The following is a 14,289-nucleotide window of genomic DNA, read 5'->3' as shown; positions in this document are numbered from 1 at the left end:
TAAAGTCTAACCCATGTAAGCAGAGTGGAGCATGTGTTTCATGTCTTTTAACACATAATCACTGATTGGCAAGAGGATCAAAGTCCCTTTAACGTGTTTAATGAAGACAGATGGAGTTGAGGCAGGAATGGAGAAAGAGAAGGTATGTTGTATATTGTTCAGAGTGCTTATGTGGCTTTATAAAAATCACACAGATGGGTGGCAGGGTGCATTGAAGCTGATGGACAAAAATGTTTACATCATGGCTGGAGCTTTAATGTTCACCTCTGGTGTTCGGTTCACATTTTATGAAGTTAAAATAGATTAGCAAGAGCAGGCCAAAGTCCCCTTTCTTCTCCTCTCATCTCACATTTGGATCTGCAAATTTATGGTTTTCTCATATAAGGTTTCTGGCTTTTATCTGAAAATCTTTTTGGGATTTTCTGTCCATCTTTCTAAAATTAAACTGCTCTGAACTACTAAGTTGCTTTTCAAAAGTAATCAACCTGTCAACTTGTCATTTTATTTATATTGTCCAGAACATGTTCGCAAAGTTGCACTCTCCCTTCTTTGTGTTACTATGGAAGAACACTAAAATAAATACACTTTGAATCAGCTATGCACTGTACACATTAAAAATGTATAGTACAGTATAGACTTTTCTGCTGTAAATTGACTATGGGTTAAGGTATTACTCAGCTAATACTGGTTTAGAATGATGATAAATTGGAGCTACTCTTCATCTATTTGCATCATGTTTCACTGCTGTTTCACTTTTCATGCCTCAAACATCAAATTGCATGTATTTAATAATATTAAATGAAGTACGGACATTAGTTTGTGTGCATTTCTTGCAAATGGTCATGCAGATTTGAAGAAGTTAATGCTTGTGTAAAATCAAAATGACAGCCACAATGAACTGTGCACAAACATGTACCACATGTTTTATTATATTAAAAGAGAACAGCTGATTTTGTTTATATGTGGTTTTAATATATAAACAGTTATCTCCTATGTACCATTGCAGCCCTGTGAAAATCATTGTGCTTTGTGTCTGCTATGTATGAAAAATGTATTGTGGTTAGCACTGCAGAGTGTGAGTCCAGTGTATACTCAGGTAATAGACTCTCAGGCTGTCCTGACAGTTTTACAGTGTGAAGGGCTGGTGGGACTCTGGAGACCAGTCTGCTGTTATGTGCTGTGTGCTTTAGTCTCCATCTATTCTGACTGCACTCGACATGAATCATAATGCATTACCCTCCCGTCTGCACTCCTGCTCAAGTTATCAGGGAGTACATGAGTGGAGAGGAAAAGAGGAGACAAGGCTTCAATTACTATTGCAATTACTGTACATCGGGAGTTACGGACTGGAGCATAATCTACGGAAAATGGAAAGAAAAAATAAAGGAAGGAAAGAAAGGGTTAAAGGAGACATGAACCAACTGAAGGTTTTCTCATTTCACCACCTTTCCCTCCATCCTAGGTGAGGGCTGGAAAGAAGAGACATCAAGCTGGGGCATAGAATGCTTTTTCATTCCTCGCTGTGCAGCATGACGCATAGATAACTAGCTCACTGCTATGAAAATATAGATGTATAGGAGCTCTGTATATACTCCATTTTCCTTAAAGTGGTTGTGCACTTGGTTTGTCTTTGCCATTTAAATAGAGCATGAAAGAGTGCCAAAGTAAAAGGAAGTAACTGATACGAAAGTGGGAAAAGTCTTTTTGATTTCCCTTCTTTTATGTATCCCACCAAGCTCATTTTGATTATTGTTTTGAAAATATTAGAAATGACATGAATTTTTTGCAAAGTTGCAAAACCTATATTTAATCTATATAAGCAGCAGCATCTGGCCATACTTTTTCCTTTGCCTATTCTCACCTGCTCCCACCACTTTATCTATGGCAATGCAGGAGGCATCCAGTTCCTTGGCAAATTCGTGCACAGCCTGGCTCGGGTCCTCATATGTGTGGGGGTCCACATAGGTTCTGATCCCTGGCAGACGCACTGCAGCAGCACAGGAAAGTTGCATTGGTTACCAACTAGTTAAAAACTCCAAAATAGCACAGCTTACAGTAAAATTGCACTTTCAGAGGAGTCTAGGAAACACACAGGGTGGCAAAAAGATCCAACTAACCCTGCACAATGAAACCAAAACCATGAAGACGATATAGTCCTGAGTATTTCAATGATTGAATTTTAGGGAAGAATTTCCCTCAAGGAGCAGGCAGGGCTGAGATTTTCTCACTTAATATATTATGCATTAAAGCAACAGTCACTTATCAAATGGATATGAAGACACTTTTAGCTGTTTTAATGGAAAGAGGTTTTTTTTTTTTAAATTCCCTCTTTTCTCTTTCCCCGGAGAGTCTCCCTTATTGAGATTTGATGGAGGAACAATAACACCAAGAGGAATTATACCCTTCATAACACATCAAGTTTAAGAAACACTATGTTTCAGAGATATGTTTTATTTTATGATAAACTTGAAAACGAAGGGAAGATATGTAACACAGCTGTATTTTAGTAGTCCCTGTGTGTTAAAATTTATGCTCTGGGTTTGACTCATCCAAACTACTCATGAAGCAATGGGCAGATGCTCTTCAGTACCTGAGGAATTCTAGAGGCCTAGGTCAAATTTAAAGGTAGGACTATTTCAAATAAATAACATCTCGTAAAAACAGAAAGAGAGAAGAAACAAGGAATAAAGGGATGAGGAAGTAACATGAAAAGAAAATTAAATTACTATTTATTTAGTACAGACTCTAATAGTAGAAGTAATATCAAGAAACTTTTTTATTTGAAAAGTAGAAACTAAAGCGCAGATTTAGCCACTTCATTTGGCTGGTTTGGAAAACAGTGTTATTTTGTTCTCCTTTTAAATGAAGCCTCAAGTACTCGTTTCTAAATGGGCCAAAAAACATGGTCATAACATGGTATTGTTTGATTATTGTCTTCTCGTATGAAAAAACAAAGATATATCTAAACTTAAAGGGGAAATCCACTTCAAGCTTTGACATATCTACTCTAAAACAACCGTTATTGGTCAAAAGGTTCTCAGAAGGGCATGCAAATTCAAATAACATCCCTCAAATTATCTTTTATGTAACTAGCTAGTTCTATCTGTATTCAGTGACTAGTAAAGTACGGCAAGGAGAGACAGAGCCAATTCTAAGATAAACAAAGTCCAGTACTTACAGTGTCCATTGCCAAAATGCAGTCTTTTTTCATCAGGATGTTTGGATTTGCTCCGGCAACAAAACCTGCCAATGCAAACAGAGAAAGACCAGAAGTAGTGCCACATCTCCAATAAAAATTTGCCCACAAGCCCAGCCCAAACGCTACCAAGATCCATGTGTGCATACTTATGTCTGTGTGTATATACTTCTGGCTCTTATAACCCAAAAGAGTATCAGTAAGTCTTATAATGTGATGTGGATTTATACTCTTTCCGAAACCTGCTGACCACCAACTTCAGCCGCGCTCACATTGGCATTCAAACACCCGTGTTGTGCATGAACGCACTGAAAAGATTCCATTTATTGAAGATGCTCATGTTTTTTGATTGAGTGGCAACTAAGCCAAGAGCAACCTCAGCTGAAGTGTGTATAGATCTGGACTTTAAAGGACCATACAGGCTATCAGAATGTGTACTTCTTGACAAAGCTGACGAAGCTGTTCTAAAATGAACTTCTTTGAACAAATTTAGAACACGTTCTCAAATATTTAATGAATAATGATAGCACAACAATTACAAGGAATCATCAACAAGGTTAAAACACCTTGTAAACCACAGAGGTAAAAGTTCCTTTGGTTATTAACTGGTGTTTTTTCATTTGCCCTCTTTTATGGCACATCATTTAACTTGTTTCTTCTAAGTTTTTGAAAGTACATTTTTGAAAAGTTCACACAGAATCAACTGAAAGGAGAGAGTACAGATGGTGTGACTAAAGGAGACAATGCTCAAGGCAAGAATCCAGGCAAGTGATTGGTGGACAGACCTGCTAATCAAGACGTAGAGAAGCACAGTGAGCAGGATGATGGCTACGGCAGAAGAAATGGCAATCAAAACAACCTGGCTGCTTTCACTTGAGATAGAGAAGGCTGCTGAAAGACAGAAAGAAACAACTAATAAGCAGTGCTAACTTTGTTTTGTTAACATTACAGCACATCACAATACAAACTTCAATTACCTGCTAGTCCTATTCCAACGTACTGCATGCACATCAAGAATAAATATACCTTTGATTCAATAAGATATTCTATTTAGATGGTAAATGGCCTGCATTTGTATAGCACTTTACTCAGTCCCTAAGGACCCCAAAGCGCTTCACACTACATTCAGTCATCCACCCATTCACACACACATTCACACACTGGCAACGGCAAGCTACATTGTAGCCACAGCTAAATATTCTATTTAGTTCCCACAAGAGCAGGTAAAGGTGATTCAGCTCATTCTAGAGACACTGACACATATTTGGCAGCAAAATTGATATAAACAATAATGTGCTTTCACAGCTTTTATCCCATGGAACAGTAACAGCTAAATGAAACAACTTAGGCGTGTAACAGAGACAAAGTAAGGCAAAAATCTTGGGCAGTATTTTCACATTTTCTCCAAAGCACTTGCATGTTTGCTGCAATAAAAAAATGTGATGGTTGAATTCACTTCTGAAATTCTGCCAAAGTTACTGCATGAATATCTAAATTTCACCAACAGCAAGAAAGGAAAGAAAATTGTTCTTGTCAGCGAACATGTTTGAAACAGCTGCTACACAACTGGACATAAGGTCTTCTAACAAAAAAAATTAACATGCACACATCCTGCCAGAGAGGTTTCATAACCCCACAATTCAAAATAAAAAAAAAGTGTATGCAAAAGGCTAATGGACTATCATATAATTTCATTTCATTATCTCTAGTGCGCTTACAGTCAGGGCTGGTCTCGAACTGGAAAGTGGGGCTGCTGGCTCCATATCCTGCTGCGGTACGGGCTCTGATTTGAAGCAAGTAGGCAGTGTTGGGCTTCAAACCATTCAGGGTCACATTACAACCTCGAGCACGGAGGATTGTGTAGCTGGTCTCCTGCTCCTCCTGTAGAAAAAAGAACAAAGAAGCAGGATGACAGATGAGAAATCAAATCGTTTTGAGGAATTAAATATTTATTTAACATACTGATTTAGTACTATGTAATTTATAGACGCAGTAGTGTAAACTAATAATAAAAACAATGTGTGTGTATATATATATATATATATATATATATATATATATATATATATATATAAAGTTGCAATAAAGATGCAAATGCGTAAACATCCCAGACAGTTTGATAGCATTCTTGCAAATCTGATAAATTATGCCCTTTATGTTTTATGACTTCTCTCCTACTGATCTCCACTGATAAAAAAACAAGAGGATTTACACACCAGGTCTGTATTCAACACATTGTTTCCAGATGTGGAAGGAAAAGAAAAAAGAGAGAGAGAAAAAAAAAACAAACTGAAAGAAAAGAGAGGGCAGAGAAAAAATGGGAAGGTGGAAAGTAGCACTCTATGAAATTAATTAACACTGAGTACATCTTACAGAGGTACAAAACAAGATCTCATTGTATAACAGAATACACACGCACACGGTTCTGTATTTTATAGCCTTCAACTGTCCTGAGTAAAATTTTCTAGATTTGTCCATGCCCACAGAGGACTGCAGGCACATTATTGCTGACCCAGTTCTGGTATAAAACAAACTTTGGATTAAGAGGAAAACCGCGCAAGGCCACTTGTTAATATTAATGACAACCTATTAGGGATGACTTCAGCAATCCTAAAAATGAGCTACATATTTTGCGATGTACCCAATGTTATAAAATTCCTGACACTGTCATATTCTCTTTTTTCAAAGACCCTGGCATGTAAAAATTCAGTCCCCCGAAGAAACTTAATGCTTATTAATGGACTAGATCAGAGTTTTATGGTGCACAAAGCTTTTTAAAACGGGCATGTGTGTGAGGCAGTAACTGATACACCAGACCTGCACTGGAACAACCCTTCATCACAGCTATAAATCTCTTACAGCTTGTCATTGCTCAGGACAGCATGTCATCCCCTGAAAATCATACACAGGTGTGGCACAAGTATCTTTGTGTGTGTGCGTGTGTGACTATATATATATATATATATATATATATATATGTGTGTGTGTGTGTGTGTGAGTGTGCATGTGTGTGACTGTGGACCTTCTATTCTGTGCATGAGCCTCCATCTACTTTTTTGTGTGTTGAACACCAGAACGCTGTAAGGATTTAATATGGTCTCAATGCTGAATTGTGCTTTGATAACATAAACAAAGCTGCAGTAAATTATAGCTTAAAACACACACAAGACACAGAGGCAAAAACATACAGATGCTAAGATGGGTGATGTACGGCAGAAGTCTTTCGAATTGTTTTAGTAAAAATCCCTTTTGTCTAAGACTAAATAAACAGCCTAAATTAATTTGATCTGGAGTTCTCTCTCGGCTCTCGGCTCTTTAGATTATAGTGATAAAACACGCAAAAATAATTAGCAAAGTGTATTCGCACAAATTCGATTTCCACAAAGTGCACTAGGAACTGTCTTATCGGTCTGCCCTTTAGCTTGTTTAACGGACACGGAGAGCATGGAGCTACCATGGGATTTCCAAAAGATGAAACACCTCTCTTCTTCTGGGAAGCCTTCTAGTTGGGAATTCCCAAGATTATTACGAAACCTCCCCATCCCCAAATATGGGACATAAAATGTGCAGCCCTTCCGATTCAGACATTCTGACCCATCAGTTTTACAAGTGTGCTAGCAAGAGCAAAGGGAGTAAAGCCAGAGGTAGAAAACTGGTTAGCTGTGGTTCATTTAATTATAATGAGCTGGCTTGTTTGTCTGGTATAACCCTTCCCATGTATAGTGATCTATTGAGGCCTCTCTTTAATGTTTTTTTTTTTTTTTTTTTTTTTACTTTTCAGAACAGTTCTATGTTGACACAATATTTGCGATATTTTTTACAGCTCTGGGTTTTATTTTGTTTGTTTTTGTTAGGTTTTGGCTGCTGTAGCACAGTAATCTCAACTTTTGGGATTAAAAAAAAAGTATCGCTCTTTTTATTATTATTTTGCCATTGCCATTCTGCAATAAAACACTTTTTTTTGTATCCAGTGCTTTTTTTCACTTATGTTATATAAAATTTCACATCTGTTGAATACTGGATATGAAAGGAATATGATTATTTTTAATCAAGCCGCTAACACTATACTTAGTGCCTTAGCTGCACGTGGTTTCATCTTGAAGTAACGTGGTCTATTAAGTTTACACAGATGTCTGGAAAATACAGATTTTTATCAGTTAGCAGAAAATACGTTGCAATTTGGTGCATTAGGAAGGCCAATAATCACAGGATTTAGAGCGGTAGCCCACAATATGAGATGAAATGACTTGTGACAAATAACATTTTTGTTTTGCCTCACATTAACATCCCAGTAGAGAATTCCTGTTTATCCAGATTTTACTAGTGAAATATGGTATGGTCCAAAACTAAACTATGAAGTGTTTATATAAAACAGTATTTGATTTTATCACCCAACAAAAACAACAAGGCTGTAATTTTATAACTTTCCTTTTTGGTTTCAGGAAATATGTTGGTCCACTGAGGATCGATTACTCTATGCACTATATGCTCTGCATTTTTTGATAATGACTGCAGTTTCTACAGTGACAGATGCTGGGCTGGAGTCGCTGGTAAATTTCTACTGGATTACTGAATTCTTCTCACTGCAAATGTCTGTTTTAAACTTGTTTAAATCCAGACAGGAAACCACAGCAAAAAAAAAAAAAGTCTGGCTGTTGATGTAAACCTGAACATCACTTTCTTGGTAAAAGCTCTCTCTTTTAATCTCTTTAATCTTAGTTTGTTTTTGTGTTCTGTTTCACCATCCTGTTTATGTCTATGTGCAATTATATCTGTGTGTCTGTGCATGTGTCTCTAAAAGCCTCTTTCTGTCTCATAAGTGAGTCACGGTGTGGTCTTGGTGTGGGGAATTCGTGTTCCAGTGTTTCTCCTTCTGTGGCCTTTATCCTTGGCATGCTAGTTGCCCTCAGTGTCCCTGTGCCTACAACAAGAAGAGGCCTCTGTCTGGCATTCGTCTTGGGATCTACCATGGTTCTCCAAGTTCGCTCTTCTGCGTGGAAGAGCCTTTTGTCAGGGGTTTAAAATCCCTGGGTATGTATGTCTAGTGAGGAGAATCCTATGGGAACTTGCTTTGTGGGTATGCGTGTTTGTGTCTCCAGCACATCCTGAAAGATAATGCGGTTACCAAGCAAAATACCCAGAAGGCTTTATTACAAAATGCTTTACTTTAGCTCCACCCTCATATTTTTCCTTTCCTTTTTGAACGACCCTGCATTGGTGATAAGTGAGCATGTGTGTGCAATTGGAAAACCACAGCTGAGAATAAGACCTGCAGTGAGCTCTGACCCAGCATCACTCATTAACTTTTCCTCTCACTGTTTTCCGGCCTTGTTTTAACATCTTAGGTAGGGATGGCTGAGCAGAGACCAGAATTTAGAGAGGAAACAGCTTCTGTCAGCCTACTAATCAAGAGATTAGGGGCCACTGTTGGCATTCAAGCAAACTGATCTGGGGCACACACGCACACATATACACACACAAACACACAGACACACACACTGAATCTGCCAGAGTGATTAAACTTGCATCCACGGCTAATTTCACCATCAAATGTCAGCCATAGCCCAGCATTGGTGCTGAAAGCCAGTGTAATTCGTTCTGCACTAATTTCCCTCACAGAAGAATGAGGGACCCCACAGATGCATTTACTATCTGCCATAAAACTTGTCTCCATTAAGGAGTGGACTAGAGAGGAGGACAGCATGAGAGATGGAAGGATAGATAGAAAGAGAAGAGAAGCAAAAAGAAAGGAAGAATGTAAAAATTGTCACATGAAAAAGAAAACATGGTGGAAAGGGAGGTCTTCTGATGAAGAGATTTCTTTTATTGTAAAAATAAAACATTATGCACAACATAACGACAACTACATTTTCATTTCATTTCAATTTACATTAACTTAAATTGTACCTGAAAACCCAAAACTACAACTTGCATTAGTTCGAATAACATTTACAAAGACTATAAGGGTTAGAGTTGAGTTAAATTTTATTATTTTCACAAAAATTCAGTCTACTAGGCCAGAGAATAAGTCCAGGATGTGCTTCCAAATGTTAGAGAAAGACTGATGGATATGCTACATGGGCCTAAAAAGGTGGAAATGTAAGTAAACCTTTTCAGCCTATACCCCCGGTGAGAAATATTTTCAGGAAATTCAAGTGACCAGTTTTCAGGGTATTTATTTCTCTTTGATGCCTAAATTGGAGACACAGCTGGATTGAAATAATAAAATACTAGAATCTATTCACAAGCAGCTCACGAATTACTATGCCATATGCTTTTATCTTCTGAATTTAGCATCATTCTTACCAGACGTTTAGAGAATGCTTACAATCTTCCCATCTTAGGTGTACTTCCCCAAATGAGTTAGGGTTAGATATTTTTCTCTTAGAGAGGCACATTTTATGATGCAAATGCACACAAGGAAAACTTTAACAGTGATATATGCTGTACCAACCTTTTCGTAGTATTTGATCTCATAGTCAAGGATGATACCGTTGGGTCGTTCTGGCTCCTGCCAGGACAGGGAGACACTGCTTCGAGTTGTCTTCTCCTTTTTGATCACTGCTACTGGAGAGGGAGCTGGGCAGGAGACATAGACAGTCAGAGAGTGAGTTCCGTTAGTGTAAGGTTCAGTGGAAGTTCAGTCCACAGTGTTGAATCCTGGCAATTGTCTATAGTTCCTGTTAGCCTAATTCAGTTTGCTGCTTGGTGGGGTGGCATTCTAAGGCAAAGGCCCAGGTTTGTGAGTGGAACAAGACCGTGTGAAGTAATGTACAAGAAACTGCACTGGATCAACATATCGGAATTTTCTACTGGTTTTAAATGTATATCATCGATATTTGTAATTTTAAGTAAAGATTAGGACCAGTAAGATTTACATGTTTACCAAAAACAAGCAAAAGCACGACAATTTCTGCTATTTCTGATCAAAGTGTAGTAGTTTGTCCTTTGTTTGTCCTCACTTATATTTAAAACACTATAAACAATTTCCTCTCTGCTGTCCTCATCCATTTTGGTTAGTCGCTTTCTCTCTCGCCAATCTTCCTCGCCAATCCTTCGCCCATGCACCGCTTTGCCTCAGGGAGTTCACATGGTCCCAATCTAGTAATTCAGCACATCTCTCCTTCTATCAAGACTCGCACCCCTCTCCCGTTCTGTGTCTCTCTCCTCACTCCCTTTCTCATTTCCCTTTTTTACTGCTCTCTAATTGCCAGGCAGCTCCAGGGCCAGCTCGGCATCTGAGGCATCGACTTTTAATTTTATTAGACCACAGGAAAAAACATGTTTGTCTTTGAAATGTTCAAGCCTTTCTTGATTGTGATTATATGGCTGCAGAATGCGTCTGAGTGTGTGTGTACATTTACGCGTGTGTATTTCCGCGGGAATTTATTTTTTCTCCTGTAATGAATCCAGATGGGGAGAATCTGTTTCTATACCCCCTGCTCCTCCTCTTCTCCTCTCCCTCTGGTTCTGATAGTGGGGTGAGGCTGTGCTTTTTATTGGCTCTGTGGTTTATGGTGGTAATGATTTACTGTGTCTGGGTCGCTTAGAGGCAGCTTCAAGTTCCTCTACTCCTCTGTTTCCTTTGCCTTGCTTCCCTTTCTATCTTCCTCGGCATGTCTACTGCTAAGCACTTAATTTGCTGTCACTCTGTTTTTTGTCTGAGGCATAACTGATACAGTATACCAGGCCTGTACTGGTGTTAAAAACTGTCCTTCTTTGTCATTCACTCGTAATTTGAGGGCCATGCTGCAGATGTTGAAACAGTGACCTCTACAACACTGGCACACAGTTAGAAGTAATTATTATTGGAAATTAAATTAAACAAGATGCTATTCAATGGCAAAAATCATTGCCCAAATGAGAGAAAATATACAACTTTGCCTTTACTTTCTCATTGTTTAACGGCTATCATCACCAACCATATTATCATATCACTAGAGATATGCAACTAGATATTACTCTGCATCTGAATCACAGTTACTCTGTACTTAGCATAGTTATGAAATAAGTGGAGGGCAAAGGAGGCGAGAGGAGGAGAACTGTCTGACAGCACCTTGACAGCACAACCAGGACACACTGCTCCTTCCAGGGAAACACTTAATCCAGCTTTTAACAGCTTTGGCATCTATACGTGTGTGCTGGTGTGTAAGTATGTGTGTTTATTCGAGGGAAAGCATATAGACGGGTGGGGCAAGTGCACTGACATACTTAATCCTTGTAAACTCTGAGGGCTGATGGAGAGTGTGCAGCTGCAGGCTGAGATATTTGTTAAAGAGAGAGGGGATTGTAAGTGTGTATAGCTGGGACAGAGGGTATAGTACTGAGGTGTGTATGTTGTCCTTCTCGGTGTGTAAATCTGCTTGCATCTATGTAAATGGTAAGTAAAGATGAGTTTCATTTCATCTGATTATCACTTAGGCACTAAGATGGCTTTTGATATTCTGTGCACACACAGACCTCTTAGTGTTGATAAGTCCTCTTCAAATCTAATATATATTCAAATTGCAGAGATAATCCTACTAACTAACCACACACTTACAATATAATGCTTACTAAAAATGTGCTTATTTTTATTTATTTATTTTTTTGTCCAAATTTGTATCTTTTTAATTTTGCTTTAATCTGAACTTTTGATGCATGTGCACTTAATCATACGAGCACCCAGAAATACACTTAAAATCTACATTTAACGCTTATCCCTATTTTGTCACTTAAAAGGCACACACACACAGCAGACTCTTTATATGGTATGTGATTTATATATATCAAAAGCTCCTGCATTTGTATTTGTGTGTCTAGTTTAAAAGTTTCCATAAGTACACTGTTTACTCTATGCAGTGCCTCTTTTGAGTCTCCCTCCTGGAACTCTCTGAAGCTTAAAGTACATGCTGTAGTACATGCATGTTTTCTCTCACAAGAAAATCAGCCTGTCACCAAGTCAGCCCAACACGACATTTCACAAAGACTGCTGCAAGTAGCAACATCTGAATCAGTTATCCAATACAATCCAACCCTCATGGTATTTCCCGTTGAGCGTACCCACAGGTGTGAGGCTGTTTTTACAATTTTGGATCTGTTGTTATAATATTTAATATTTTACATTACTTGATTTTCATTTTTCTCCACACAGCTTTCCTGATTTACAGGCATGTGAATTCCAAGGGGACTACATTACTGATACTGATACTAAGAATAATCAGTACACCCTGTAACCTATGAGAGAAAGCGTCTCTTTCATTCATAAAGCAGAGGCACCGAGACTCGATATTTGCATGTAACTTTTGAAACAAGCAAAAGACTTGAAGTACTAAAGGTTTCATTGCATTTTGCTTGAAGGCATCTCTACTCTGACTCTGTTTAAATTCATTGCTCTTGCCATCTGCCTATCATCATCGATGTGATGGAGTCTGACCTTGCTGTATGACAGCTTATGAGAGAAATTCGCATCTGTCTGGTCTGTAAAAAAAACAAAACAAAACACCCTTCCAGGTGCTAAATCAACCTTCAAGGTTTAGACGAAGAGCCATACACAAAAATAGAGGAACACATTAGAAAAACTGGGTGTGGGGTTGGTTTGGGACATGACAGGTAGAAGTAAAGGAGGTCGGTAGGGCGGTGGGGGGGATGTAGGGAACCACACTGCTTGAGAAAAAAAATGCTGAGCTTCCAAACACAAAGGCAAAATGTGTAGGGGAACACTGAAGGAATGGCAAAAAGAAGAAAATAAGCTGATGAACTAGACTGGGACCTTTGCGCATTCCTTGCTAGAGTCATGGATTTCTGAGGTTTGGCACTTTCTGCTGCAGCTAGATTTATTTTACCCTTGGAATTTCACGGCATTGCTGTCTTTTTCTTGTAAGAACTGGATGTGTGGAGAGATATTTGTATAAAAAGATTGATGGGAGTTTTAGGAGCCCATCCTTACGTTAAGAGAGTATGTTAAAAGGAGGAGTTATATTTTGGAAAAGGAGGAGGACATTCGATCCTGGTCGTTAAACAAGAGAATAGCGGCCTGGGATCGCCTTGTAAATGTCCAGGGTTGATGGTTGTAGTACATATGTTTGAGGTATATAAACCATAGGCTAGGGTATTATTTTATGAGAACATTCAGAAGCACAGGGGGAAAGGGGGTCGAAGCTCGTGTATGTTATCAACATGGCAGCTATTTTTTTTATTTACACACAGTACTTATTATTACATATATAATACACTTGTATTGAATGCACTTTTCTTCATGCATGAATTAGCCACTCCATAGTTCCCAGTCCTCAGACCAGCTAAAAATAGAGATAAGCAAAATCTTGCAACCTGCAGGAGATGACCAACCTCCTTAACCTAAGATCTGCCAGAGGCTATTTTTTCTTTGTCGTTGGAGAATGGGTCTATGTTTTTACATCAGTGATCTATCTTTTTTATTGATTATACGCAGACAACTCTCAATCAATATCCAAAATGGTTCAAAATTATTGCTGTTATTGTGTATAGTCAATCGTCTCAGCTCATATCTTTAGCTAGCCACCCATACATCATGACATCTCACCCGCTTGGTTGGTGGTGATGGTGACGGCAGCGTACTGTCTCATCTTTGGTGCCAGCGATGACACACCGTTCTGTGCTTCAATCTCAAATGTGTAGTTAGTGTGGGCTAACAAGTCGCCAACAGTCACTGTGGTGTTGTGCAGTCCCATGGCTCTTGGCAGAAAGCGAACATTGCTCCGGCAAGGTTCACAGCGCTGGGTCCCACTGCTGCTGCCATTAGCAGCAACAGCACGGCAACGTTTGCAAAGGACAGTGAAGGTAATATCCCTGCGCCCTCCGGTGTCCTCAGGCCAGCTCCATTCCAGGATAACAGAAGTCTCATTGATGGAAGAGATTACGTTCCGGGGAGCTGAAGGAGGTCCTGGTAGACAGAAGGAGATGAGGTGAGATTGAGAGGCAGGTCAATGGATTTACAGAAGGAGAGAACGCTTAGTAGTATAAAAAAACACACAAAAAACTGATTAGTATAGCATAAAAAGGCAGATTGAAAGGAAAGAACACAAAGAAAGGAAAAGTGCAGCAGCATAACAGACGGAAAGCAATATTAACAT

The 14,289-nt window shown here is 38.8% G+C and overlaps 1 protein-coding gene across 3 annotated transcripts in view; it reads right to left on the bottom strand.

Annotated features, from left to right (window-relative positions):
• The window catches only part of epha3 (eph receptor A3), a 96,362-nt gene that overhangs the window by 20,387 nt on the left and 61,686 nt on the right, over nt 1-14,289 (bottom strand). For 2 of the 3 annotated variants that reach the window (XM_087829929.1, XM_006802380.3), the window contains exons 5-10: nt 13,740-14,099; nt 9,651-9,775; nt 4,915-5,077; nt 3,982-4,087; nt 3,179-3,243; nt 1,862-1,987 (exon numbers count right to left, since the gene is read on the bottom strand). In XM_087829929.1, the coding sequence (XP_087686055.1) occupies nt 1,862-1,987; nt 3,179-3,243; nt 3,982-4,087; nt 4,915-5,077; nt 9,651-9,775; nt 13,740-14,099 (945 nt within the window). The remainder of the gene's footprint in view (nt 1-1,861; nt 1,988-3,178; nt 3,244-3,981; nt 4,088-4,914; nt 5,078-9,650; nt 9,776-13,739; nt 14,100-14,289) is intronic. The other variant, XM_035912771.2, reaches the window with a different exon arrangement.

The sequence above is a fragment of the Neolamprologus brichardi genome, chromosome 16 (genome assembly GCF_056152115.1).
Source record: "Neolamprologus brichardi isolate AB-2024 chromosome 16, ASM5615211v1, whole genome shotgun sequence".
NCBI classification, from domain to species: Eukaryota; Metazoa; Chordata; class Actinopteri; order Cichliformes; family Cichlidae; genus Neolamprologus; species Neolamprologus brichardi.
This window is presented reverse-complemented; position numbering and strand designations above follow the sequence as displayed.